The sequence below is a fragment of the Nerophis lumbriciformis genome, linkage group LG20 (assembly GCF_033978685.3).
Source record: "Nerophis lumbriciformis linkage group LG20, RoL_Nlum_v2.1, whole genome shotgun sequence".
Taxonomy (NCBI): Eukaryota; Metazoa; Chordata; class Actinopteri; order Syngnathiformes; family Syngnathidae; genus Nerophis; species Nerophis lumbriciformis.
The window spans coordinates 13,920,001-13,947,969 of record NC_084567.2 but is presented as its reverse complement, the minus strand read 5'-3'; the positions used below and the strand labels follow the sequence as shown (position 1 = coordinate 13,947,969).

General features: G+C 33.8%; 1 protein-coding gene across 3 annotated transcripts in view; it reads right to left on the bottom strand.

The window, feature by feature from the left end:
* Positions 1-767: 767 nt before the first annotated feature.
* The window catches only part of npr3 (natriuretic peptide receptor 3), a 68,186-nt gene continuing 40,984 nt past the window's right edge, over positions 768-27,969 (bottom strand). For 2 of the 3 annotated variants that reach the window (XM_061980482.1, XM_061980484.1), the window contains 5 exons: positions 22,303-22,438; positions 18,916-19,010; positions 18,310-18,427; positions 15,322-15,406; positions 768-4,633 (listed from right to left, as the gene is read on the bottom strand). In XM_061980482.1, the coding sequence (XP_061836466.1) occupies positions 4,522-4,633; positions 15,322-15,406; positions 18,310-18,427; positions 18,916-19,010; positions 22,303-22,438 (546 nt within the window). In that variant the 3' untranslated portion in view covers positions 768-4,521. The remainder of the gene's footprint in view (positions 4,634-15,321; positions 15,407-18,309; positions 18,428-18,915; positions 19,011-22,302; positions 22,439-27,969) is intronic. The other variant, XM_061980483.1, reaches the window with a different exon arrangement.

Below are 27,969 nucleotides of genomic sequence, written 5' to 3'. Positions count from 1 at the left end.
TATATTTTTATCTTTAATGTTTATTATATATTATGTCTTTATTGTTTAATAATATATTATTATTATCTTTAATGTTTATTATATATTATGTCTTTAATGTTCATTTTTATGATGTATTTAATGTTCATTTATATTATTATGTCTTTAATGTTTATTTATATTATGTCGTTAATATTTATTATATATTATGTTTTTGTTTATTATATATTATGTCTTTAATGTTTATTTTTATTATGTCTGTAAAGTTTATTATATATTATATATGTGTTTATTATATATTATCATGTATTTAATGTTCATTTATATTATGTCTTTAATGTTTATTAAATATATTATTATGTCTTTAATATTATGGTCATATTATGTCTTTAATGTTTATTATATATTATGTTTTTAATGTTTATTTTTGTATTACGTCTTTAATGTTTATTATATATTATGTATTTAATGTTTATTATACATTATTATGTATTTGATGTTCATAATATATGTCTTTAATGTTTATTAATATTATGACTTTCATGTGTTTTATTTTGTTACATCTGTATGCATGTATATATATATATATATATATATATATTCATATATTGTAATTCAAATGGATGTTTTATTGTGAAGTTTGTGTATGAGTCTCTTGATGAAAGTCACGTGACAAAGATGATCATTGTTATGATTATCATCACAAGAGGGCTTCTTCTCTTTCTCTTATCCTTTCTTCTGAGTTGTGTATTTTCAATGTCCTTCATATGAGTGTCTTTAAGCTGGCTGTTGCGCAACAACATCCCTTATTTTGCCAGCGCAGGCGGGATGTCGCAGCACTTTTATTGTGAAGGCCGGAAGTGTGCGCTCGGCCTTCCTTCCTACGAAGTCATCTTTGTACCACAGTCCAACACAAACGAAATATCAACTTTATTCCACCTTTGAGTGTACATTCAGGCGCTAGATTCAAATAAAACTAACTTAAAAAACATATTTATAAAAAGAAAATTCACAAAATCAGCAGGAATGAAACAGAAAAAATAAAATAAAACAAAAACTCATGTTTGTGCTCTGGCATACAAATACAGTATTTCATGCAGTAACAGAGTGTAGTACTACAGTAGTACACCAGACTATTTTGGCACTGATTAAATATTTAAATAAACACCTTGGAACAAAACAATATACAGTAAAAATACTCTGAGTCTCAATTGTATTTGATTATATCAGCAGGAATTGTTTATATCGTGTTTGTATGTAGTGTGGAATGTTAGCAAAGGTCTTAACAAGTGAATTAAGTCAAACAGAAAACAAAAACTAACATATTTATTATCAACTGCCTGGGATGGACTTAGGCTGTCTAAGTTGAACTGGAGTGGTGATTGCGTTTTCTTGAGTGACACCTAGCGGCCACAATAATCCAAGTTGGATGATGCGGACACTTCTGTTACTGCTGTTGTTGCAGGAATTGTTTATATTGTATGTAGTGTGGAATGTTAGCAAAGGTCTTAACACGTGAATTAAGTCAAACAGAGAACAAAAACTAACATATTTACTATTAACTGCCTGGAATGGACTTATGCTGTCTTTAAGTTGAACTGGAGTGGTGATTGTGTTTGAATTAGGTCAAACAGAGAACAAAAACTATCATATTTATTATCAACTGTCTGGAATGAACTTATGCTGTCTTTAAGTTGAACTGGAGTGGTGATTGCGTTTTCTTGAGTGACAAAGAGCGGCCACAATAATCCAAGTTGGATGATGCGGACACTTCTGTTACTGCTGTTGTTGCAGGAATTGTTTATAGTGTATGTTTGTATGTAGTGTGGAATGTTAGAAAAGGTCTTAACAAGTGAATTAAGTCAAACAGAGAACAAAAACTAACATATTTACTGTTAACTGTCTGGAATGGATTTATGCTGTCTTTAAGTTGAACTGGAGTGGTGATTGCGTTTGAATTAAGTCAAACTGAGAACAAAAACTAACATATTTATTATTAACTGTCTGGAATGGACTTATGCTGTCTTTAAGTTGAACTGGAGTGGTGATTGCGTTTTCTTGAGTGACACCTAGCGGCCACAATAATCCAAGTTGGATGATGCGGACACTTCTGTTACTGCTGTTGTTGCAGGAATTGTTTATATTGTATGTAGTGTGGAATGTTAGCAAAGGTCTTAACACGTGAATTAAGTCAAACAGAGAACAAAAACTAACATATTTACTATTAACTGCCTGGAATGGACTTATGCTGTCTTTAAGTTGAACTGGAGTGGTGATTGTGTTAGAATTAGGTCAAACAGAGAACAAAAACTATCATATTTATTATCAACTGTCTGGAATGAACTTATGCTGTCTTTAAGTTGAACTGGAGTGGTGATTGTGTTTTCTTGAGTGACACCTAGCGGCCACAATAATCCAAGTTGGATGATGCGGACACTTCTGTTACTGCTGTTGTTGCAGGAATTGTTTATATTGTATATTTGTATGTAGTGTGGAATGTTAGCAAAGGTCTTAACAAGTGAATTAAGTCAAACAGAAAACAAAAACTAACATATTTATTATCAACTGCCTGGAATGGATTTATGCTGTCTTTAAGTTGAACTGGAGTGGTGATTGTGTTTGAATTAAGTCAAAAAGAGAACAAAAAGTAACATATTTACTATTAACTGTCTGGAATGGACTTATGCTGTCTTTAAGTTGAACTGGAGTGGTGATTGTGTTTTCTTGAGTGACACCACAATAATCCAAGTTGGATGATGCAGACACTTCTGTTACTGCTGTTGTTGCAGGAATTGTTTATATTGTATGTTTGTATGTAGTGTGGAATGATAGAAAAGGTCTTAACAAGTGAATTAAGTCAAACAGAGAACAAAAACTAACATATTTATCATTAACTGTCTGAAATGGACTTATGCTGTCTTTAAGTTGAACTGGAGTGGTGATTGTGTTTGAATTAAGTCAAACAGAGAACAAAAACTAACATATTTATTATTAACTGTCTGGAATTTGGAGTGGTGATTGAGTTTTCTTGAGTGACACCTAGCGGCCACAATAATCCTAGTTGGATGATGCGGACACTTCTGTTACTGCTGTTGTTGCAGGAATTGTTTATAGTGTATGTTTGTATGTAGTGTGGAATGTTAGCAAAGGTCTTAACACGTGAATTAAGTCAAACAGAGAACAAAAACTAACATATTTACTATTAACTGTCTGGAATGGATTTATGCTGTCTTTAAGTTGAACTGGAGTGGTGATTGTGTTTGAATTAAGTCAAACAGAGAACAAAAACTAACATATTTATTATTAACTGTCTGGAATGGACTTATGCTGTCTTTAAGTTGAACTGGAGTGGTGATTGTGTTTTCTTAAATGACACCTAGCGGCCACAATAATCCAAGTTGGATGATGCGGACACTTCTGTTACTGCTGTTGTTGCAGGAATTGTTTATAGTGTATGTTTGTATGTAGTGTGGAATGTTAGAAAAGGTCTTAACACGTGAATTAAGTCAAACAGAGAACAAAAACTAACATATTTATTATCAACTGCCTGGAATGAACTTATGCTGTCTTTAAGTTGAACTGGAGTGGTGATTGCGTTTTCTTGAGTGACACCTAGCGGCCACAATAATCCAAGTTGGATGATGCGGACACTTCTGTTACTGCTGTTGTTGCAGGAATTGTTTATATTGTATGTAGTGTGGAATGTTAGAAAAGGTCTTAACAAGTGAATGAAGTCAAACAGAGAACAAAAACTAACATATTTACTATTAACTGTCTGGAATGGATTTATGCTGTCTTTAAGTTGAACTGGAGTGGTGATTGTGTTTGAATTAAGTCAAACAGAGAACAAAAACTAACATATTCATTATTAACTGTCTGGAATGAATTTATGCTGTCTTTAATTTGAACTGGAGTGGTGATTGTGTTTTCTTGAGTGACACCTAGCGGCCACAATAATCCAGGTTGGATGATGCGGACACTTCTGTTACTGCTGTTGTTGCAGGAATTGTTTATAGTGTATGTTTGTATGTTGTGTGGAATGTTAGCAAAGGTCTTAACAAGTGAATTAAGTCAAACAGAGAACAAAAACTAACATATTTATCATTAACTGTCTGGAATGGACTTATGCTGTCTTTAAGTTGAACTGGAGTGGTGATTGTGTTTTCTTGAGTGACACCACAATAATCCAAGTTGGATGATGCGGACACTACTGTTACTGGACACTTTGCCTTGGAGACTTTTTGTACGTGTGAGTAATTGTTTGACACTTGCTTACCGTATATATGGACTAATGTTACCGATGATGTCTCGCGAGCTTAGCCGCGGTGTAGCTGCTAGCTCTTGGTAGCCTACAGCCTAGCATGTCAAGGACTTTGGTAAAAACAACAAAAAAGAGGTCCTAAAAGCCGCCATCTTGTAGACAGTGTGTATATTAAAAGAGACAGCAGTGGTCAAAGAGTCGCTGGTGAGGAGAGAAACCAGAGCGCTGCTTGGAGACTCGCCTTGTTGTCCTGAGAGAAGTACGACAAGTTCACCCGACGTTCACGCGGCTGAGAAGTGGGATCTGATGGAGTCCTCTCGCAGCTGCCGGTGCTTCCCGGCGCCACATTCCTCCGCCAGTGCGCGGCGCTCGATGCTTATCCGGTAGTTTTTCCTGCAGAAGACCGAGGTCAGGGTGTACGTGGCACGACTTCCAAACACAACTCTGTCCCAGAAAGGTAAAATACTGAAAACATTCTTATAATATTACACACACAAAACAAGAAGGCATGGAAATAGTAAAAAAAATATATACATAAGAAATAAACTTTAGCAGGATTTATGATGCTGCAGAAGACATGTGGCTCTTTAGCGCCGCCCTAGTGGCTCCTTGGAGCCAACACATTCACACATACTGTATGCTTTTCTACACCAACATGCATCCATTTATTATTCAACTACTTCTTCTTCTTCAGATTTTGGCACGCTCTACCTTCCACATTTTTCACCCGATTCAACTGTTCGGGAATGGCGGGCTTTTCCTTGACAAATTCCAAAAATTCCCAGAATTCCAGGTTTTCCGGGACATTTTTCCCATTCAAAATGAATTGGCCATTTCTGAAACTTCCACCATTCCCACATTCTTCAACCTATTCAAACCATTCCACATTGGGGACGGCGTGGCACGGTTGGTAGAGTGGCAGTGCCAGCAACCTGAGGGTTCCTGGTTCGATCCCCAGCTTCTACCAACCTCGTCACGTCCTCTTAATCAGGACAAAAAAAACAAACTTGTTTTTTGAACTGGAAACATTTCCGAAATTCCAGGAATTCCGTAATACCATTTCTCAATTCAACATGTTACTACTTCAACATTTCTCCACCAATTTGAAACATTTCAACACCAACTATTTCAACGCATTCAATTTTTTTTTTACCATTTTCAAAAAAATTCCCGTTTTTTTCCCCCGAAATTCACAATTTTTTTTCTGAAATTCCCATTGAAATCAATGGGACATTTTTCAAAGTTCCACAATTCCCACATTTTATTATCTGATTCAAACTGTTCCAACTACAAAATATTCAGCCTATTAAAGAACTGTGTGCTCTACTTCAACAATTAAAAAAAAAAATTCCCGGATTTCCCATAATTCCTTTTTTTTTTTTTGCATTTCATTCAAAATGAATTGGCCATTTTTCATACTTCCACCATTCCCACATACTTCAACCCATTCAAACCATTCTACCTTCAACACATTGGGACGGTGTGGCGCGGTTGGGTATAACCCATTTGCCATTTATTTATTTTTCCAAGTTAAAAAAAAATTCCAGGATTTTCCAGAATTCCTGCTTTTCCAAAGCCCTATTTCCACCCTTTCTTCTGGCGACTACTCCTTCCACATCTTTTAGCCCACTTCAACTGTTCCACCATCAAAAAATTCCTCTTAATCAAACTTGTCTTTTGAACTGGAAAAATTCACGATTTTCCCGAAATTCCAGGAATTCCGTAATACCATTTCTCAATTCAACATGTTACTACTTCAACATTTCTCGACCGATTTGAAACATTTCAACAGCAACCATTTCATCTCATTCAGACCATTCAAGTTTTTTTTTTACCATTTTCAAAAAAATTCCCGCTTTTTTTCTGAAATTCCCAATTTTTTCTGAAATGGGACATTTTTCAAAGTTCCACAATTCCCACATTTTTTATCTGATTCAAACTGTTCCAACTACAAAATATTCAGCCTATTAAAGAACTGTGTGCTCTACTTTAACAATTAAAAAAAAAAAATTCCCGGATTTCCCATAATTCCTTTTTTTTTTTTTGGCATTTTCCCCGTTAAAAATGAATTGGCCATTTTTCAAACTTCCACCATTCCCACATTCTTCAACCTATTCAAACCATTCCACCTTCAACACATTGGGAGATGGCGTGGCGCGGTTGGGAGAGTGGCAGTGCCAGCAACCTGAGGGTTCCTGGTTCGATCCCCAGCTTCTACCAACCTTGTCACTTCCGTTGTGTCCTTGAGCAAGACACTTCACCCTTGCTCCTGATGGTGGTTAGGGCCTTGCATGGCAGCTCCCGCCATCAGTGTGTGAATGTGTGTGTGAATGGGTGAATGTGGAAATAGTGTCAAAGCGCTTTGAGTACCTTGAAGGTAGAAAAGCGCTATACAAGTATAACCCATTTACCATTTAATTATTTTTCCAAGTTCAAAAAAATGTCCAGGATTTTCCAGAATTCCTGCTTTTCCAGCCCTATTTCCACACTTTTTTCTGGCGACTACTCCTTCCACATCTTTTAACCCACTTTAAACGTTCCACCATCAAAAAAGTCCTCTTAATCAGGACAAAAAAACAAACTTAATCAGGACAAAAAAACAAACTTTTTTGAACTGGAAAAATTCCCGATTTTCCCGAAATTCCGTAATACCATTTCTCAATTCAACATGTTACTACTACAACATTTCTCCTCCGATTTGAAACATTTCAACACCAATTATTTCAAGTCATTCAGACTATTCAGTTGGTTTTTTTTTTTACCATTTTCAAAAATATTCCCACTTTTTTCCCAAAATTCCCAATTTTTTTCTGAAATTCCCATTGAAATCAATGGGACATTTTTCAAAGTTCCACAATTCCCACATTTTGTATCTGATTCAAACTGTTCCAACTACAAAATATTCAGCCTATTAAAGAACTGTGTGCTCTACTTCAACAATTTAAAAAGAAAATTCCCGGATTTCCCATAATTCCTTTTTTTTTTTTTTTGCATTTTCCCCATTCAAAATGAATTGGCCATTTTTCAAACTTCCACCATTCCCACATTCTTCAACCCATTCAAACCATTCTACCTTCAACACATTGGGGACGGCGTGGCGCAGTTGGGAGAGTGGCAGCAACCTGAGGGTTCCTGGTTCGATCCCCAGCTTCTACCAACCTCGTCACGTCCGTTGTGTCCTTGAGCAAGACACTTCACCCTTGCTCCTGATGGTGGTTAGGGCCTCGCATGGCAGCTCCCGCCATCAGTGTGTGAATGTGTGTGTGAATGGGTGAATGTGGAAATAGTGTCAAAGCGCTTTGAGTACCTTGAAGGTAGGAAAGCGCTATTCAAGTATAACCCATTTACCATTTAATTATTTTTCCAAGTTCAAAAAAATGTCCAGGATTTTCCAGAATTCCTGCTTTTCCAGCCCTATTTCCACCCTTTTTTCTGGCGACTACTCCTTCCACATCTTTTATCCCACTTCAAACGTTCCACCATCAAAAAATTCCTCTTAATCAAACTTGTCTTTTGAACTGGAAAAATTCCCGATTTTTCCGAAATTCCAGGAATTCCGTAATACCATTTCTCAATTCAACATGTTACTACTTCAAAATTTCTCGACCGATTTGAAACATTTCAACAGCAACCATTTCAACTCATTCAGACCATTCAAGTTTTCTTTTTACCATTTTCAAAAAAATTCCCGCTTTTTTCCCGAAATTCCCAATTTTTTCTGAAATGGGACATTTTTCAAAGTTCCACAATTCCCACATTTTTTTTATCGGATTCAAACTGTTCCAACTTCAAAATATTCAGCCTATTTAGGAATTGTGTGCTCTACTTCAACACTTCTAAAAAAAAAATTCCCGGATTTCCCATAATTCCTTTTTTTTTGTTGGCATTTTCCCCATTCAAATTGAATTGGCCAATTTTCAAACTTCCACAATTCCCACATTCTTCAACCTATTCAAACCATTCCACCTTCAACACATTCAACTCATCCTGGACATTCAAACTACCATTTTTCAGCATTCAACAAATTTCCAGGAATTCCCGTTTTTTGGTAACCTATTTCCACCGTTCTTAAGTTCAACTACTCTTTACACATTTTTTTTAATCTTATTTCAACCGTTCCACTGTCAAAACATTTTTCTTAGCCAGGACAAAAACCAAGTTGGTTAAGGAACTAGAAAAATTCCCGGTTTTCCCGAAATTCCAGGAATTCCTCAATTAAAAACGGTTACTAATTCAACATTTCTTGACCGATTTAAACAATTCCAACACCAACCAATTCAGCTCATTCAGGACATTCATGCTCCTAATCATTTTTTATTTTTTTTAAATCCCGCTTTTGCCAAAATTCCCATATTTCCAGGAAGTTCCCATTTAAATGAATTGGACATTTTTACAAGTTGCACAATTCCCACATTTTTCAACTTATTCAAACCATTCCAACATCAACACATTTCACTCATTCTGGACAATCAAACTACCACTTTCCCAAAGTCTAAACCAAATTCCGTTTTCCCTGGAAATTCTAACTCTTCAACATTTAAACTATTTCAGCGTTTAAACGATTTCAACATTCAAACCATTTCTACATTCATCCTACGTTCCATTAGCATTTCAAGTTCAGCGTCAGCTTTTCGACATTCAAACTATATTCTGTCAGAATTTCTGTTCAACTTCAGCATTGGAGCATTCACGCGCAATTCCTTCAGGAATTGCCTCATCTAGTGTGTTTTAATATTGTTTCTGTAAGAGAACAAACATGACACAAACCTTCCTAATTGTTATAAATCCCACTGTTTATATGAAACATGCTTCTCTGATGAGAGGATTTGGCCAACGCCGTTTTGTCCTACTAATTTGAACGCACCGTAGTGTGTTTACATGTACAACTTTCTCCGACGCTGCCACAGAAAGACGTGTTTTATGCCACTCCTTCTTTGTCTCATTTTGTCCAACAAACCTTTTATGCTGTGCTTGAATACACACAGGTGATCTTTGTTTATGTTATTGACTTGTTGGAGTGCTAATTACGCATAAGGTCAGTGCATTACTGCAAGCTAATCGATGCTAACATGCTATTTAGGCTAGCTGTATGTACATATTGCATCATTATGCCTCGTTTGTAGGTATATTTGAGCTCATTTAATTTTCTTATATCCTCGGTGTGTTTCATTTGTATTTGCATGTCTCATGACACATTATCTGTATGTAATATTGGCTGCATGTGTGATAGTTGTGTGTGCGCCATGTTGTTCCAGATGACAGCAAACGTTGAATCCATTAGAAGTCCTTTAAATTGGACACACCAAGTTTAACTTGGTCATTCTAAGCCAGTAATTTCCAGGAGTTATCTCACCCTCTGAGAAACCTCCGTTTTACTAAAATTTTTCAATGTTGTAAAAATGTGTGGAATAAATATTACATTTCAACATTTCCATCAACAAAGTCATTTTGATAGTAGGCTAATATAAACACATGTGTTGCCTTCATTATAAGACTTATGTAAGGCTTTTCATTTTTTGCAGCTCCAGACAGACTTTCTTTTTTGTATTTTTGGTCCAAAATGGTTCTTTCAACATTTTGAGTTGCCACAGATATTCTATCATGAAACACACAAATAAGTACTGTACCTTTAAGGAAGTGCTGCCAAACTAAACTCGGCGAGGGGCCTGATCTACTAAATGTCTGCGTCTACTATAACGCGGGCAAACTGGATGGCACACGCAAGGCTGATGTACTAAACTTGTGAGCGCAGGATCCCATCTCCTTATCGAGCAGAAAGAAACATTTAGCACAGGGGTGTCCAAAGTGTGGCCCCGGAGCCATTTGCGGCCCCAACAACAGTGAAAATGTCAGAAAAAAAGAGCAGAGAATCAGAACGCATTGAGAAAAGGCTAAAATGTTTTAGTTACCGTATTTTCCGGACTATAGAGCGCACCGGTATTTAAGCCGCACCACTAAAGTTTAGGTAAAATAAATGTTTTTCCATATATTAGCCGCGGATATATACAAACCCCGTTTCCATATGAGTTGGGAAATTGTGTTAGATGTAAATATAAACGGAATATAATGATTTGCAAATCATTTTCAACCCATATTCAGTTGAATATGCTACAAAGACAACATATTTGATGTTCAAACTGATAAACATTTTTTTTTTGCAAATAATCATTAACTTTAGAATTTGATGCCAGCAACACGTGACGAAGAAGTTGGGAAAGGTGGCAATAAATACTGATAAAGTTGAGGAATGCTCATCAAACACTTATTTGGAACATCCCACAGGTGAACAGGCAAATTGGGAACAGGTGGGTGCCATGATTGGGTATAAAAGTAGATTCCAGGAAATGCTCAGTCATTCACAAACAAGGATGGGGCGAGGGTCACCACTTTGTCAACAAATGCATCAGCAAATTGTTGAACAGTTTAAGAAAAACCTTTCTCAACCAGCTATTGCAAGGAATTTAGGGATTTCACCATCTACGGTCCGTAATATCATCAAAGGGTTCAGAGAATCTGGAGAAATCACTGCACGTAAGCAGCTAAGCCCGTGACCTTCGATCCCTCAGGCTGTACTGCATCAACAAGCGACATCAGTGTGTAAAGGATATCACCACATGGGCTCAAGAACACTTCAGAAACCCACTGTCAGTAACTACAGTTGGTCGCTACATCTGTAAGTGCAAGTTAAAACTCTCCTATGCAAGGCGAAAACCGTTTATCAACAACACCCAGAAACGCCGTCGGCTTCGCTGGGCCTGAGCTCATCTAAAATGGACTGATACAAAGTGGAAAAGTGTTCTGTGGTTTGACGAGTCCACATTTCAAATTGTTTTTGGAAACTGTGGACGTGGTGTCCTCCGGACCAAAGAGGAAAGAACCATCCGGATTGTTATAGGCGCAAAGTTGAAAAGCCAGCATCTGTGATGGTATGGGGGTGTATTAGTGCCCAAGACATGGGTAACTTACACATCTGTGAAGGCACCATTAATGCTGAAAGGTACATACAGGTTTTGGAGCAACGTATGTTGCCATCCAAGCAACGTTACCATGGACGCCCCTGCTTATTTCAGCAAGACAATGCCAAGCCACGTGTTACATCAACGTGGCTTCATAGTAAAAGAGTGCGGGTACTAGACTGGCCTGCCTGTAGTCCAGACCTGTCTCCCATTGAAAATGTGTGGTGCATTATGAAGCCTAAAATACCACAACGGAGACCCCCGGACTGTTGAACAACTTAAGCTGTACATCAAGCAAGAATGGGAAAGAATTCCACCTGAGAAGCTTAAAAAATGTGTCTCCTCAGTTCCCAAACGTTTACTGAGTGTTGTTAAAAGGAAAGGCCATGTAACACAGTGGTGAACATGCCCTTTCCCAACTACTTTGGCACGTGTTGCAGCCATGAAATTCTAAGTTAATTATTATTTGCAAAAAAAAAAAAAGTTTATGAGTTTGAACATCAAATATCTTGTCTTTGTAGTGCATTCAATTGAATATGGGTTGAAAATGATTTGCAAATCATTGTATTCCGTTTATATTTACATCTAACACAATTTCCCAACTCATATGGAAACGGGGTTTGTACGTTGTGGAATGTGTTATATACACAAAAATATTCTGTAAATGTTTATTTATTTCCGAACGGTGTCTGTAACGCGGCAGAAAAACGGCTGATCAAACAAAAGAGAAGTCATAGTCATGGAATCACTAGCCGCGCAAGCTAGCTCTCCAATCAGCTAAACAGACTCAATAACTCCACGGTGATGTTTTGGTGAATTTACTGAGGAATTTGTGAAAGTGAAACAATACAAAAAGAACGCCGTCGTAAGTTAATAATACTAACACAGACACTCGTAAACCTGTTAGCATGTTAGCTAATGCTAACGACGCTAGCTTGATTACATTACGGTAGCACGTACAAATATGCATGAAAACACTCCCACAGACATCACACATGGGACACTTTAGTAAGTAAGAATTGTTTTAGTTATATTGTAAAACTTACAAACGTTGCTTGGAGTGATGAATGACGAATCCATTCGAGTAGAAACGCTATGGACGGCTAAAGACTGACTTGTAGCTCCGGTTAAAAGCTCTGAACAGAAGGACACTACAGCACCTGCAGTGAGCGAACTCATCCAAAAGATGGCGCCATAGCACAAATAATAACACACCGAGTCAAGGTATTTGCTTGTTTTTTTTTTAAATTAAACTGTTTTTATTATGGCCACCAGCTGAGAAAAATCCTTAGATTAGCCGTACTGTTTTATAAGCTGAAGGGTTCAATTGCCGAAAAATAGTAGAAGTATTTTGTACTTTGTACACATGAATAGTACACACTATTTTATACTTTTTTACACACTAATAGTACACACTATTATATACTTTGTACACACTAATAGTACAGACTATTTTATACTTTTTACATACTAATAGTACACACTATTTTATACTTTTTACATACTAATAGTACACACTATTTTATACTTTTTACACACTAATAGTACACACTGTTATATATTTTGTACCCACTAATAGTACACATTTTATATTTAGTACACACTAATTGTACACACTATTTTATACTCTGTACACACTAATAGTACACACTATTATATATTTTGTACACACTAATTTATACTCTGTACACACTAATAGTACACGTTATTATATACTTTGTACACACTATTTTATACTCTGCACACACTAATAGTACACACTATTATATATTTTGTACACACTAATTTATACTCTGTAAACACTAATATTACACGCTATTATATACTTTGTACACACTAATAGTACACACTATTTTATACTTTGTACACACTAATGGTACACACTATTATATACTTTGTACACACTATTTTATACTTTGTACGCACTAAAAGTACACACTATTTTACACTTTGTACACACTAATAGTACACGTTATTATAAACTTTGTACACACTAATTGTACACACTATTTTATACTCTGTACACACTAATAGTACACACTATTATATATTTTGTACACACTAATTTATACTCTATAAACACTAATATTACACGCTATTATATACTTTGTACACACTAATAGTACACACTATTTTATACTTTGTACACACTAATGGTACACACTATTATATACTTTGTACACACTAATGGTACACACTATTATATACTTTGTACACACTATTTTATACTTTGTACGCACTAAAAGTACACACTATTATATACTTTGTACACACTATTTTATACTTTGTACGCACTAAAAGTACACACTATTTTACACTTTGTACACACTAATAGTGCACACCATTTTATACTTTGTACACACTAATAGTACACACTATTTTATACTCTGTACACTCTAATAGTACACATTATTTTATACTCTCTACACACTATTAGTACACACTATTTTACACTCTCATAGTACAGACTATTTTATATTCTCTACACACTAATAGTATACACTATTTTACACTTTGTAAACACTAATAGTACACACTACTTTATATGCTCTACACACTAATAGTACACACTATTTTATACTTTGTACACGCTAATAGTACACTATTATATACTTTGTACACACTATTTTATACTTTGTACGCACTAAAAGTACACACTATTTTACACTTTGTACACACTAATAGTGCACACCATTTTATACTTTGTACACACTAATAGTACACACTATTTTATACTCTGTACACACTAATAGTACACATTATTTTATACTCTCTACACACTATTAGTACACACTATTTTACACTAATAGTACAGACTATTTTATATTCTCTACACACTAATAGTATACACTATTTTACACTTTGTAAACACTAATAGTACACACTACTTTATATGCTCTACACACTAATAGTACACACTATTTTATACTTTGTACACGCTAATAGTACACTATTATATACTTTGTACACACTATGTTATACTTTGTACGCACTAAAAGTACACACTATTTTACACTTTGTACACACTAATAGTGCACACCATTTTATACTTTGTACACACTAATAGTACACACTATTTTATACTCTGTACACACTAATAGTACACATTATTTTATACTCTCTACACACTATTAGTACACACTATTTTACACTAATAGTACAGACTATTTTATATTCTCTACACACTAATAGTATACACTATTTTACACTTTGTAAACACTAATAGTACACACTACTTTATATGCTCTACACACTAATAGTACACACTATTTTATACTTTGTACACGCTAATAGTAGACTATTATATACTTTGTACACACTATTTTATACTTTGTACGCACTAAAAGTACACACTATTTTACACTTTGTACACACTAATAGTGCACACCATTTTATACTTTGTACACACTAATAGTACACACTATTTTATACTCTGTACACACTAATAGTACACATTATTTTATACTCTCTACACACTATTAGTACACACTATTTTACACTAATAGTACAGACTATTTTATATTCTCTACACACTAATAGTATACACTATTTTACACTTTGTAAACACTAATAGTACACACTACTTTATATGCTCTACACACTAATAGTACACACTATTTTATACTTTGTACACGCTAATAGTACACTATTATATACTTTGTACACACTAATGGTACACACTATTTTATAATTTATACACACTAATAGTAAACACTATTTTACACTTTTTACACACTAATAATACACACTATTTTATACTTTGTACACACTAATAGTACACACTTTTTTAAACTCTCTACACACTAATAGTAAACACTATTTTACACTTTTTACACACTAATAGTACACACTATCTTATACTTTGTACATGCTGTTACGCTTGGTGTTTCGAAAATAGTACTGTAGATCAGACCCTGTAAGTATAAAATACACAAAACGTAAACCTAGCAGGGAAGAAGTAGTATTCCATATTCTTACCTGAAGAAGTAGTAAACTATGATCTAGGAAGTAGTATTTGATCTTCTTACCTGAAGTAGTAAACTATGATCGAGGAAGTAGTATTTGATCTTCTTACCTGAAGAAGTAGTAAACTATGATCTAGGAAGTAGTATTTGATCTTCTTACCTGAAGAAGTAGTAAACTATGAGCATGACAGTTCCCAGAACAGTTCCCACGATGACACCGGTCAAAGCTGACAATCTAAGTCCACCTGTGCAGAAAAACAATCAATGATCTCAGCAAACACACGCATGTTGACAAGGAGGAAGTAAATATTGACAAGAAGGAAGTAAATAATGACCAGAAGGAAGTAAATATTGACAAGAAGGCAGTAAATATTGACAAGAAGGAACTAAATAATGACAAGAAGGAAGAAAATATTGACAAGAAGGAAGTAAATATTGATCATAAGGAAGTAAATATTGACAAGAAAGAAGAAAATATTGACAAGAAGGAAGTAAATAATTACAAGAAGGAAGTAAAAAAAAACAAGGGGGAAGTAAATAATGACAAGAAGGAACTAAATATTGACAAGAAAGAAGAAAATATTGACAAGAAGGAAGTAAATATTGATCATAAGGAAGTAAATAATGACAAGAAAGAAGAAAATATTGACAAGAAGGAAGTAAATAATTACAAGAAGGAAGTAAAAAAAACAAGGGGGAAGTAAATAATGACAATAAGGAAGTAAATAATGACAAGAAGGAAGTAAATATTGACAATAAGGAAGTAAATAATGACATGAAGGAAGTAAATATTGACAATAAGATAGTAAATATTGACAAGAAGGAAGTAAATATTGACAAGAAGGAAGTAAATATTGATCATAAGGAAGTAAATAATGACAAGAAAGAAGAAAATAATTACAAGAAGGAAGTAAAAAAAACAAGAGGGAAGTAAATAATGACAAGAAGGAAGTATATATTGACAATAAGGAAGTAAATAATGACACGAAGGAAGTAAATATTGACAAGAAGATAGTAAATATTGACAATAAGATAATAAATATTGACATGAAGAAAGTAAATATTGACAATAAGATAGTAAATATTGACAATAAGATAGTAAATGTTGACAAGAAGGAAGTAATTAATGACAAGAATGAAGTAAATATTGACAATAAGGAAGTAAATATTGACAAAAAAGAAGTACATTTTGACTAGAATGATGTAAATATTGACAAGAAGGAAGTAAATATTGACAAGAAGGAAGTAAATATTGACAATAAGATAGTAAATATTGATAAGAAGGAAGTAAATATAGACAAGAAAGAAGTACATTTTGACTAGAATGAAGTAAATATTGACAAGAAGGAAGTAAATATTGACAAAAAGGAAGTAAATAATGACAAAAAGGAAGTAAATAATGACAATAAGATAGTAAATATTGACAAGAACGAAGTAAATATTGACAAGAAAGAAGTACATTTTGACTAGAATAAAGTAAATATTGACAAGAAGAAAGTAAATAATGACATGAAGGAAGTAAATATTGACAATAAGATAGTAAATATTGACAAGAAGGAAGTAAATATTGACAAGAAGGAAGTAAATAATAACACGAAGGAAGTAAATATTGACAAGAAGGAAGTAAATATTTACAATAAGGAAGTAAATAATAACACGAAGGAAGTAAATATTGACAATAAGATAGTAAATGTTGACAAGAAGGAATTAAATATAGACAAGAATGAAGTAATTAATGACAAGAATTAAGTAAATATTGACAATAAGGAAGTACATTTTGACTAGAATGAAGTAAATATTGACAAGAAGGAAGTAAATATTGATCATAAGGAAGTAAATATTGACAAGAAGGGAGTAAATAATGACAAGAAGGAAGTAAATATTGACAAGAAGGGAGTAAATAATGACAAGAAGGAAGTAAATATTGATAAGAAAGTAAACAATGACCAGAAGAAAGTAAATATTGACAAGAAGGAAGTAACTATTGACAATAAAGAAGTAAATATTGACAAGAAGGAAGTAAAGGAGGTAAATAATGACTAGAAGGAAGTAAATATTGACAAAAAGGAAGTAAATATTGACAATAAAGAAGTAAATATTGACAAGAAGGAAGTAAATATTGACAATAAAGAAGTAAATATTGACAAGAAGGAAGTAAATATTGACAAGAAGGAAGTAAATATTGACAAGAAGGAAGTAAATATTGACAATAAAGAAGTAAATATTGACAAGAAGGAAGTAAATATTGACAAGAAGGAAGTAAATATTGACAATAAAGAAGTAAATATTGACTAGAATGAAGTAAATATTGACAATAAAGAAGTAAATATTGACAAGAAGGAAGTACATATTGACAATAAAGAAGTATATAATGACAAGAAGGAAGTAAATAATGACTAGAAGGAAGTAAATATTGACACTAAAGAAGTATATAATGACAAGAAGGAAGTAAATAATGACTAGAAGGAAGTAAATGTTGACAAGAAAGAAAATATTGACAAGAATGAAGTAAATATTGACAATAAAGAAGTAAATATTGACAAGAAGGAAGTAAATATTGACAATAAAGAAGTATATAATGACAAGAAGGAAGTAAATAATGACTAGAAGGAAGTAAATATTGACACTAAAGAAGTATATAATGACAAGAAGGAAGTAAATATTGACAAGAAGGAAGTAAATATTGACACTAAAGAAGTATATAATGACAAGAAGGAAGTAAATAATGACTAGAAGGAAGTAAATGTTGACAAGAAAGAAAATATTGACAAGAATGAAGTAAATATTGACAAGGAGAAGGTAAATTTTGACAAGAAAGAGAGTACATTTTGACAAGAAGGAAGTACATATTTACAAGAAGGTAGTAAACATTTACAAGCAGAAAGTAAATATTGACAAGAAGGAAGTAAATATTGACAAGAAGAAAGTAAATAAAGACAAGAAGAAAGTAAATATTGACAAGAAGGAAGTAAATATTTACAATAAGGAAGTAAATATTGCCAATAAATAATTAAATATTGACAAGAAGGAAGTACATATTGACAAGAGGGAAGTACATATTTACAAAAAGGAAGTAAATATTGTCAATAAGGACGTAAATATTGACAATTAGAAAGTAAATATTGACAAAAAGAAAGTAAATACTTACATGTAGTGTCTGAGATGTCAGGATGACTTCTCTGTATTTGTTCCAGAGTGAAGTGTTGATGTTTGAAGTTAGACAGCAGCTGCAAACTTTCATTTACACCAAAGTAATTGGCAACCACCTGCAATCAGACCATACACCCACACACACACACACACACACACACACACACACACACACACACACACACACACACACACACACACACACACACACACACACACACACACACACACACACACACACACATTTTTATGTATAGACAAATATTTAATCCTAAATCTTTAATATTTATTCCTGAATCTTTAATCTTAAATATTGAATACAAAATCTTGAATCCTAAATCCTCCAATGGAGACAAGCCAAGAGTTATTATTGTTTATTGTTCATCAAATCAAACATGACTTCATGTTTTAATACTTCATTCATCTTGTATTGGTACTAGGATCACAACAACATGCAAGAAATACTTCAATACCTGCTTTTTGCAGTATTGTCAGTACTTGCATGTAGTATTTGTGAATGAAGCAGGTCCAACACAAAGTATCCATGAATAAGAATGACTACTGTGAGAGGAAGTGATCAATATTGGATCTTTTTGCTCCTGACCTCATAAGTTCCTGCCTCAGCGTCGGTCATCGCCATCAAGGAGAAGTCGCCGTTTCTGTCCCCGTTGGCGTCCACGGACACCTGGCCAGCGATACCTGAGCGTCACATGACAGCCCTCACTCATCACTGTTGCCAGGATAACCACGACACTGTTGCCATGACAACCACAACGTTGTTGCCATGACAACCCATTGGTGACACTCACACAGTCAGTGTGTCCAAACACTAACATGTTTAACACACCAGTGTTAATTAAACACTACTATTGTTCACTACTGCAACTACTATTAACTGCTTGTATACTACAACTATTAATACTATTCACTACTTTTCTACTACTATGAACTACTTTTATACAACTATTACTAGTATTAACTACTTTTATACTACAACAACCACTACTACTGTTCTACTACTACTATTAATAACTACTTTTGAACTACTGCTGCTACTACTACCACCACTAGTCACTGCTACTAGTACTAACTACTTTCATCTTACTGCTACTACTAATACTATTCACTATGTTTCTACTAATACTATTATTAACTACTTTTATACTACTACTATTCACAACTTTTATACTATTACTGTTAATAAATAATACTACTACTACCACTACTACTATTACTATTCACTACATTTATACTACTACTACTATTAACTTATTTCATACTACTGCTACTACTAATACTATTCACTACTTTTCTCTTGGTACCACTACTAATATCTACTTTTATACTACTGTTTACTCATTTTCTACTACTATTACTACTACTAGTATTAACAACCTTTATACTACTGCTACTACTACTACTCACTACTTTTTATTACTACTATTATTATTAACTACTTTTATACTACTAATATTACTACTACTATTTACTACTCCAACTACTATTACCTACTTTTATACTACCACCATTACTAAGACAATTCACAAATATTCTACTATTACTACTACTACTACTTTTTTACTACTGCAACTACTATTCACTACTTTTCTACTATTAGCTAATTTTCTACTACTGCTACTACTACTATTGACTACTTTTCTACTATTACTACTACAACTATTCCCTACTTTTCTACAAACTGTACTATTACTACTCCTACTTTTCTATTACATCCTTCTATTGACTACTTTCAATTTGTATTACTACTATCAACTAATGTTGTACTATTACTCCTATTTACTATTACTACTACTACTATTACTATGGTGACTACTATCTACTATTACTACTATTTACTACTAATTACTTGTACTACTACTATTCACTAATACTACTACTATTTACTATTACTGGAACTACAACTATGTATTATTTACTACTACTTATACTATTTCATATTACTAGTATTACTACTATTTACTATTACAATTACTACTACTATTTACTATTACTAGCACTACTGCTATTTACTATTACTAGTACTATTTACTATTACTACTACTACTCTTTATTACTAATAAGTATTACTATTACTGCTACTACTACTTCTTACTATTACTATTGCAACTACTATTTACTATTCCCAGTACTACCAATCTTTAACTAGTACCACTACAATTTACTATTATGAGTACTACTAATCTGCACTATTACGAGTACCACTACTGTTTACTATTACTAGTACTACTAAGCTTTACTATTACGAATACCACGACCGTTTACTATTACTTGTACTCCTAATATTTACTATTACTATTACAACTAATATTTACTATTACTAAAAAATAGTAGTAGTAGTATTAGTAGTAGAGAATAGTAGTAGTAGTCGTGATAATTGTGAATAGTAGTAGTAGTAGTCGTGAATATTAGTAGTAGAGAATAGTAGTAGTAGTTGTGAATAGTAGTAGTAGTAGTAGTAGTAGAGAATAGTAATAGTAGTTGTGAAATGTAGTATTAGTAGTAGTTGTGAATACCGGTAGTAGTATTAGTAGTAGTCATGAATAGTAGTAGTAGTAGTAGTCGTCGTGAATAGTATTATTAGTAGTAGTCGTGAATAGTAGTATTAGTAGTAACCGTGAATAGTAGTAGTAGTTGTGAATAGTAGAAGTAGTATCAGTAGTAGCTGTGAATAGTAGTAGTAGTCGTGAATAGTAGTATTAAAAGTAGCTGTGAATTGTAGTAGTAGTTGTGAATAGTAGTAGTAGTTGTGAATATTAATAGTAGAGAATAATAGTAGTACCGGTAGTTGTGAATAGTAGTAGTAGTTGTGAATATTAATAGTAGAGAATAATAGTAGTAGTTGTGAATAGTAGTAGTAGTTGTGAATATTAATAGTAGAGAATAATAGTAGTAGTTGTGAATAGTAGTAGTAGTAGTAGTAGAGAATACTAATAGTAGTTGTGAAATGTAATATTAGTAGTAGTTGTGAATACCGGTAGTAGTATTAGTAGTAGTAGTAGTCGTGAATAGTAGTAGTAGTAGTAGTAGTCGTGAATAGTATTATTAGTAGTAGTCGTGAATAGTAGTATTAGTAGTAACCGTGAACAGTAGTAGTAGTAGTTGTGAATAGTAGTAGTAGTCTTGAATAGTAGTATTAGTAGTAGCTGTGAATAGTAGTAGTAGTAGTCGTGAATATTAATAGTAGAGAATAATAGTAGTTGTTGTGAATAGTAGTAGTAGTAGTAGTAGAGAATAGTAATAGTAGTTGTGAAATGTAGTATTAGTAGTAGTTGTGAATACCGGTAGTAGTATTAGTAGTAGTCGTGAATAGTATTATTAGTGGTAGTCGTGAATAGTAGTAGTAGTAGTTGTGAATAGTAGTAGTAGTCTTGAATAGTAGTATTAGTAGAAGCTGTGAATAGTAGTAGTAGTCGTGAATAGTAGTATTAAAAGTAGCTGTGAATTGTAGTAGTAGTTGTGAATTGTAGTAGTAGTTGTGAATAGTAGTAGTAGTTGTGAATAGTAGTATTAAAAGTAGCTGTGAATTGTAGTAGTAGTTGTGAATAGTAGTAATAGTCGTGAACAGTAGTATTAGAAGTAGCTGTGAATAGTAGTATTAGTAGTAGTTGTGAATAGTAGTAGTAGTTGTGAATAGTAGTAGTAGTCGTGAATAGTAGTATTAGTAGTAGTTGAGTTCTATTGACTAAGATGCAGGTGAAGAATGTTGAAAATGTGGTACCTTCAAAAGTGGTATTCCACATGTGAGAATAATAGTATTAGTAGTAGTCGTGAATAGTAGTATTAGTAGTAGTCGTGAATAGTATTAGTTGTAGTAGATGAGTATTATCGACTAAGATGCAGGTGAAGAGTGTTGAAAGTGTCGTACCTTCAAAAGTGGTGTTCCACATGTGAGAATAATAGTAGTCGTGAATAGTAGTAGTAGTAGATGAGTACTATTGACTGAGATGCAGTGTTGAAAGTGTTGTAGTACCTTCAAAAGTGGTGTTCCACATGTGAGATATGATTTGTGTCCCATTCTTCTTACTGTAACCTTGCTTCATGGCGTCATGCAGAGCCACGGCGTAAAGCAGCAAAGCATCGTGGAATCCTTCCACAAACATGTTGACCTGATAATATCATATTATATATCATATCATCTATCATATATCATATCTCATCATATATTTTATCTCATATCATATCATATCATTGATCATATATTATATATCATATCATATATTATATCTCATATCATATCATTTATCATATCTCATACATCATATCATATATCATACCTCATATCATATAATATCAATATCATATCATATACCATATCTCATAATTTATTATATATCATATCTATATCAAATATCATATCATATATAATTTATCATATATCATATCTTATAATTGATCATATATCATATCATTTATATCATATCTCATAACTAATATAATTTATTATATATATCATATCATATATCATATATAATATCACTTATCATATCTAATATCATTTATCATATATCATATCATATAATTTATCTTATACCATATATCATGTATCATATGTCAATAATTTATCTTATACCATATATCATGTATCATATATAATAATTTATCATAAATCATATATCATATATCATGTCATTTATCATATAATTTATCAAACAGTATATCATATTATATCATATATCACATCTCATATATCATATCATTTATTATACATCATATCATATGTCATATCATGTCATATATCATATAATTTATCATATAACATATATATGATATATAAGTTTTCTTATATCATTTATCATATCATACATCATATCATATATCATAGCATTTATCATATCATATATATTATATATCATATCATATATCATACATCATAACATATCATATATAATGTATCATATATTCTATATCATATCATATCATAGCATTCATCATATCATATCATACATCATATATATTATATATCATATCATACATCATAACATATCATATATAATGTATCATATATCATATATTCTATATCATATCATATATCATAGCATTTATCATATCATATCATACATCATATATATTATATATCATATCATATATCATACATCATAACATATCATATATAATGTATCATATATCATATATTCTATATCATATCATATTATATAATATCATATCATATATCATATCATATATCACATCATATAATATATCATATCATTTATCATATATCACATCATATCATTTATCATATATCATATATAATATACCATGTCATATATCATAGCTCATATAACATATAATATATCATATCATATATCATACTTATATCTTATTATATATCCTATCATATAGCATATCATACGGCAGGGGTCACCAACGCGGTGCCCGCGGGCACCAGGTCGCCCGTAAGGACCAGATGAGTCGCCCGCTGGCCTGTTCTAAAAATAGCTCAAAGAGCAGCACTTACCAGTGAGCTGCCTCTATTTTTTACATTTTATTTATTTACTAGCAAGCTGGTCTCGCTTTTAATTCTAAGAGAGACAAAACTCAAATAGAATTTGAAAATCCAAGAAAATATTTTAAAGACTTGGTCTTCACTAACTGACAAAGAAACAGATAACAGATTTGGTGTCCAGTTCAAAGTGTGACATGATTTATTTAAAATTTTGAGAGTTGACTTTTGTATTTTACATGAGTTATTATTTGTACAAACATGGTGCAAAGTGATTCATGATTTGTTAAAAAATGTTAGTGGCTAGCTAGTTAAAATAGGATATTATGATTTCACAAGACTGTCTTAGAAGTGATCATTTGAAAATGTTCAATCTGAAAAATGTGCACTTAGAGAAAATATAAAAATAAAGTGTTGCATATTGATATTTATCTGTTTTTATATATATTTATTGGGAGAAATCATTAAGATAATCAGTGTTTCCACAAAGATAAATATAATTAATTATTAATAATAACATAGATTAAAGGTAAATTGAGCAAATTGGCTATTTCTGGCAATTTATTTAAGTGTGTATCAAACTGGTAGCCCTTCGCATTAATCAGTACCCAAGAAGTAGCTCTTGGTTTCAAAAAGGTTGGTGACCCCTGTCATACAGTATATCATATCATATATTATATACCATATCATGTATCATATCAATGATCATGTATCATATATCATACTTTAGTGTTGTATGTGATGCCAAGTAAGACTTGATGTTATCAATATTTACAGTATATACTTCAAATATAAAATGTACATTTCTTTCTGACATATTTATATCAAATACGAGGACGTCTGTATGTTTACAGTGTCTGTGTGTGTATATGCGTGTGTCTGTGTGTGTATATGCGTGTGTCTGTGTGTGTATACGTGCGTGTCCGATTGTGTATATGTGTGTGTGTCTTGATGTGTATATGCGTGTGTCTGTGTGTGTATACGTGTGTGTCTATACGTGTATACATGTGTCTGTTTGTGTGTGTCTATACGTGTATACATGTGAGTGTTTGTGTATATGTGTGTGTCTGTATGTGTGTGTGTCTGTATGTGTATAAGCATGTGTCTTTAAGTATATACATGTGTCTGTGTGTGTATTTGTGTTTCTGTATGTTTATATGTGTGTATATACTGTATGTGTTTGTCTGTACGTGTAACTGCGTGTGCCTGAGTGTGTATTTGGGTGTGTCTGAATGTGTGTATATGTGTGTCTGAGTATGTATATGCGTGTGTCTGTGTGTGTATATGTGTGTGTCTGTGTGTGTTTGTGTGTGTATACGTGCGTGTCTGTACGTGTATATGTGTGTGTGTCTGAATGTGTATATGCGTGTGTCTGTGTGTGTATACGTGTGTGTCTGGGTGTGTAATTGTGTGTGTCTGTATGTGTATCTGGGTGTGTAATTGTGTGTGTCTGTATGTGTATATGTGTGTGTCTGGGTGTGTAATTGTGTGTGTCTAAACGTGTAGATGTGTGTGTCTGAATGTGTATATGTGTGTATCTGTAAGTGTAATTGCGTGTGTCTGAATGTGTATTTGTGTGTGTTTGTAAGTGTATATGCGTGTGTCTGTGTGTGTAAATGTGTGTGTATACGTGTGTGTCTATACATGTGTCTGTTTGTGTATATGTGTGTGTATTTGTGTGTGTCTAAACATGTATATGTGTTTGTCTGAATGTGTATATGTGTGTGTCTATGTGTGTATACGTGTGTGTCTATACGTGTATACGTGTGTGTCTATACGTGTATATGTGTGTGTCTGTATGTGTATAAGTGTGTGTCTGTGTGTGTATTTGTGTGTGTCTAAACGTGTATATGTGTTTGTCTGAATGTGTATATGTGTGTGTCTGTACGGTACGTGTAATTGCGTGTGTCTGAATGTGTATTTGTGTGTGTTTGTATGTGTATATGCGTGTGTCTGTGTGTGTAAATGCGTGTGTCTGTGTGTGTATACGTGTGTGTCTATACGTGTATACGTGTGTCTGTTTGTGTATATGTGTGTGTCTGTATGTGTGTGTGTCTGCATGTGTATAAGCATGTGTCTTTAAGTATATATGTGTCTGTGTGTGCATTTGTGTGTGTCTGAATGTGTATGTACCGTATTTTCAGCACTATTAGCCGCACCTAAAAACCACAAATTTACTCAAAAGCTGACAGTGCGGCTTATAACCCGGTGCGCTTTATATATGGATTAATATTAAGATTCATTTTCATAAAGTTTCGGTCTAGCAACTACGGTAAACAGCCGCCATCTTTTTTCCCCGTAGAAGAGGAAGTGCTTATTCTTCTACGCAAGCAACCGCCAAGGTAAGCACCCGCCCCCATAGAACAGGAAGCGCTTCTTCTTCTACTGTAAGCAACCACCCGCCCGCGTAGAAGAAGAAGAAGCGCGCGGATATTACGTTTCATTTCCTTTGTGTGTTTACATCTGTAAAGACCACAAAATGGCTCCTACTAAGCGACAGGTTTCCGGTTCATGAAAAGACGCAATCTCTCCATCCGCACACGGACTACTATTTCACAGCAACTGCCTAAAGACTTTCAAGAAAAGCTGGCTACTTTCCGTGCATATTGTAAAAACAAGATAGCTGAAAAAAAGATCCGGCCAGAGAACATTATCAACATGGACGAGGTTCCACTGACTTTTGATATCCCTGTGAACCGCACTGTGGATACAACGGGAGCACGTACGGTGAATATTCGCACCACAGGGAATGAGAAGTCATCCTTCACTGTGGTTCTAGCTTGCCATGCTAATGGCCAGAAACTTCCACCCATGGTGATATTCAAAAGGAAGACCTTGCCAAAAGAGACCTTTCCAGCCGGCGTCATCATAAAAGCTAACTCGAAGGGATGGATGGATGAAGAAAAGATGAGCGAGTGGTTAAGGTAAGTTTACGCGAAGAGGCCGGGTGGCTTTTTTCACGCAGCTCCGTCCATGTTGATATACGACTCCATGCGCGCCCACATCACGCTGGTTTTTAATATATTATTAAAGTTTGACTGACCTATCTGACTGTTTTTTTGACATTCCTTTAGCGCAGTTAGATGCGGCTTATAACACGGGGCGGCTTATAGGTGGACAAAGTTTTGAAATATGCCGTTCATTGAAGGCGCGGCTTATAACCCAGGGCGCCTTATGGTGCGGAAAATACGGTATATGTGTGTCTGTATGTGTATATACTGTATGTGTTTGTCTGTACGTGTAATTGCGTGTGCCTGAGTGTGTATTTGTGTGTGTCTGTGTGTGTATATACGTGTGTGTCTGTATGTGTGTGTCTGTATGTGTATATGCGTGTGTTTGTGTGTATACGTGCGTGTCTGTATGTGTATATGTGTGTGTGTCTGAATGTGTAAATGCTTTGTCTGTGTGTATATACACGTGTGTCTGTGTGTGTATATGTGTGTGTCTAAACGTGTAGATGTGTGTGTCTGAATGTGTATGTGTGTCTGTACGTTTATTTGCGTGTGTCTGAATGTGTATTTGTGTGTGTTTGTATGTGTATATGCGTGTCTGTGTGTGTCTGTGTGTGTATACGTGTATACGTGTGTCTGTTTGTGTATATGTGTGTGTCTGTATGTGTGTGTGTCTGTATGTGTATAAGCATGTGTCTTTAAGTATAGATGTGTGTCTGTGTGTGTATTTGTGTGTGTTTGAATGTGTGTCCGAATGTGTATACGTGTGTGTCTGTATGTGTATATACTGTATGTGTTTGTCTGTACGTGTAATTGCGTGTGCCTGAATGTGTATTTGTGTGTGTCTGAATGTGTATATGTGTGTCTGTGTGTGTATATGTGTGTGTCTGTGTGTATAGGTGTGTGTCTGTACGTGTATATGTGTGTGTCTGCATGTGTATATACTGTATGTTTGTCTGTACGTGTAATTGCGTGTGCCTGAGTGTGTATTTGTGTGTGTCTGAATGTGTATATGTGTGTCTGTGTGTGTATATGTGTGTGTGTATATGCATGTGTCTGTGTGTATAGGTGTGTGTCTGTATGTGTATACGTGTGTGTCTGTGTATGTATACGTGTATATATGTGTGTGTCTATGTGTATAGGTGTGAGTCTGTATGTATATACGTGTGTCTGTACGTATATATGTGTGTGTCTGCATGTGTATATGCGTGTGTCTGTATGTGTCTACGTGTATATATATGTG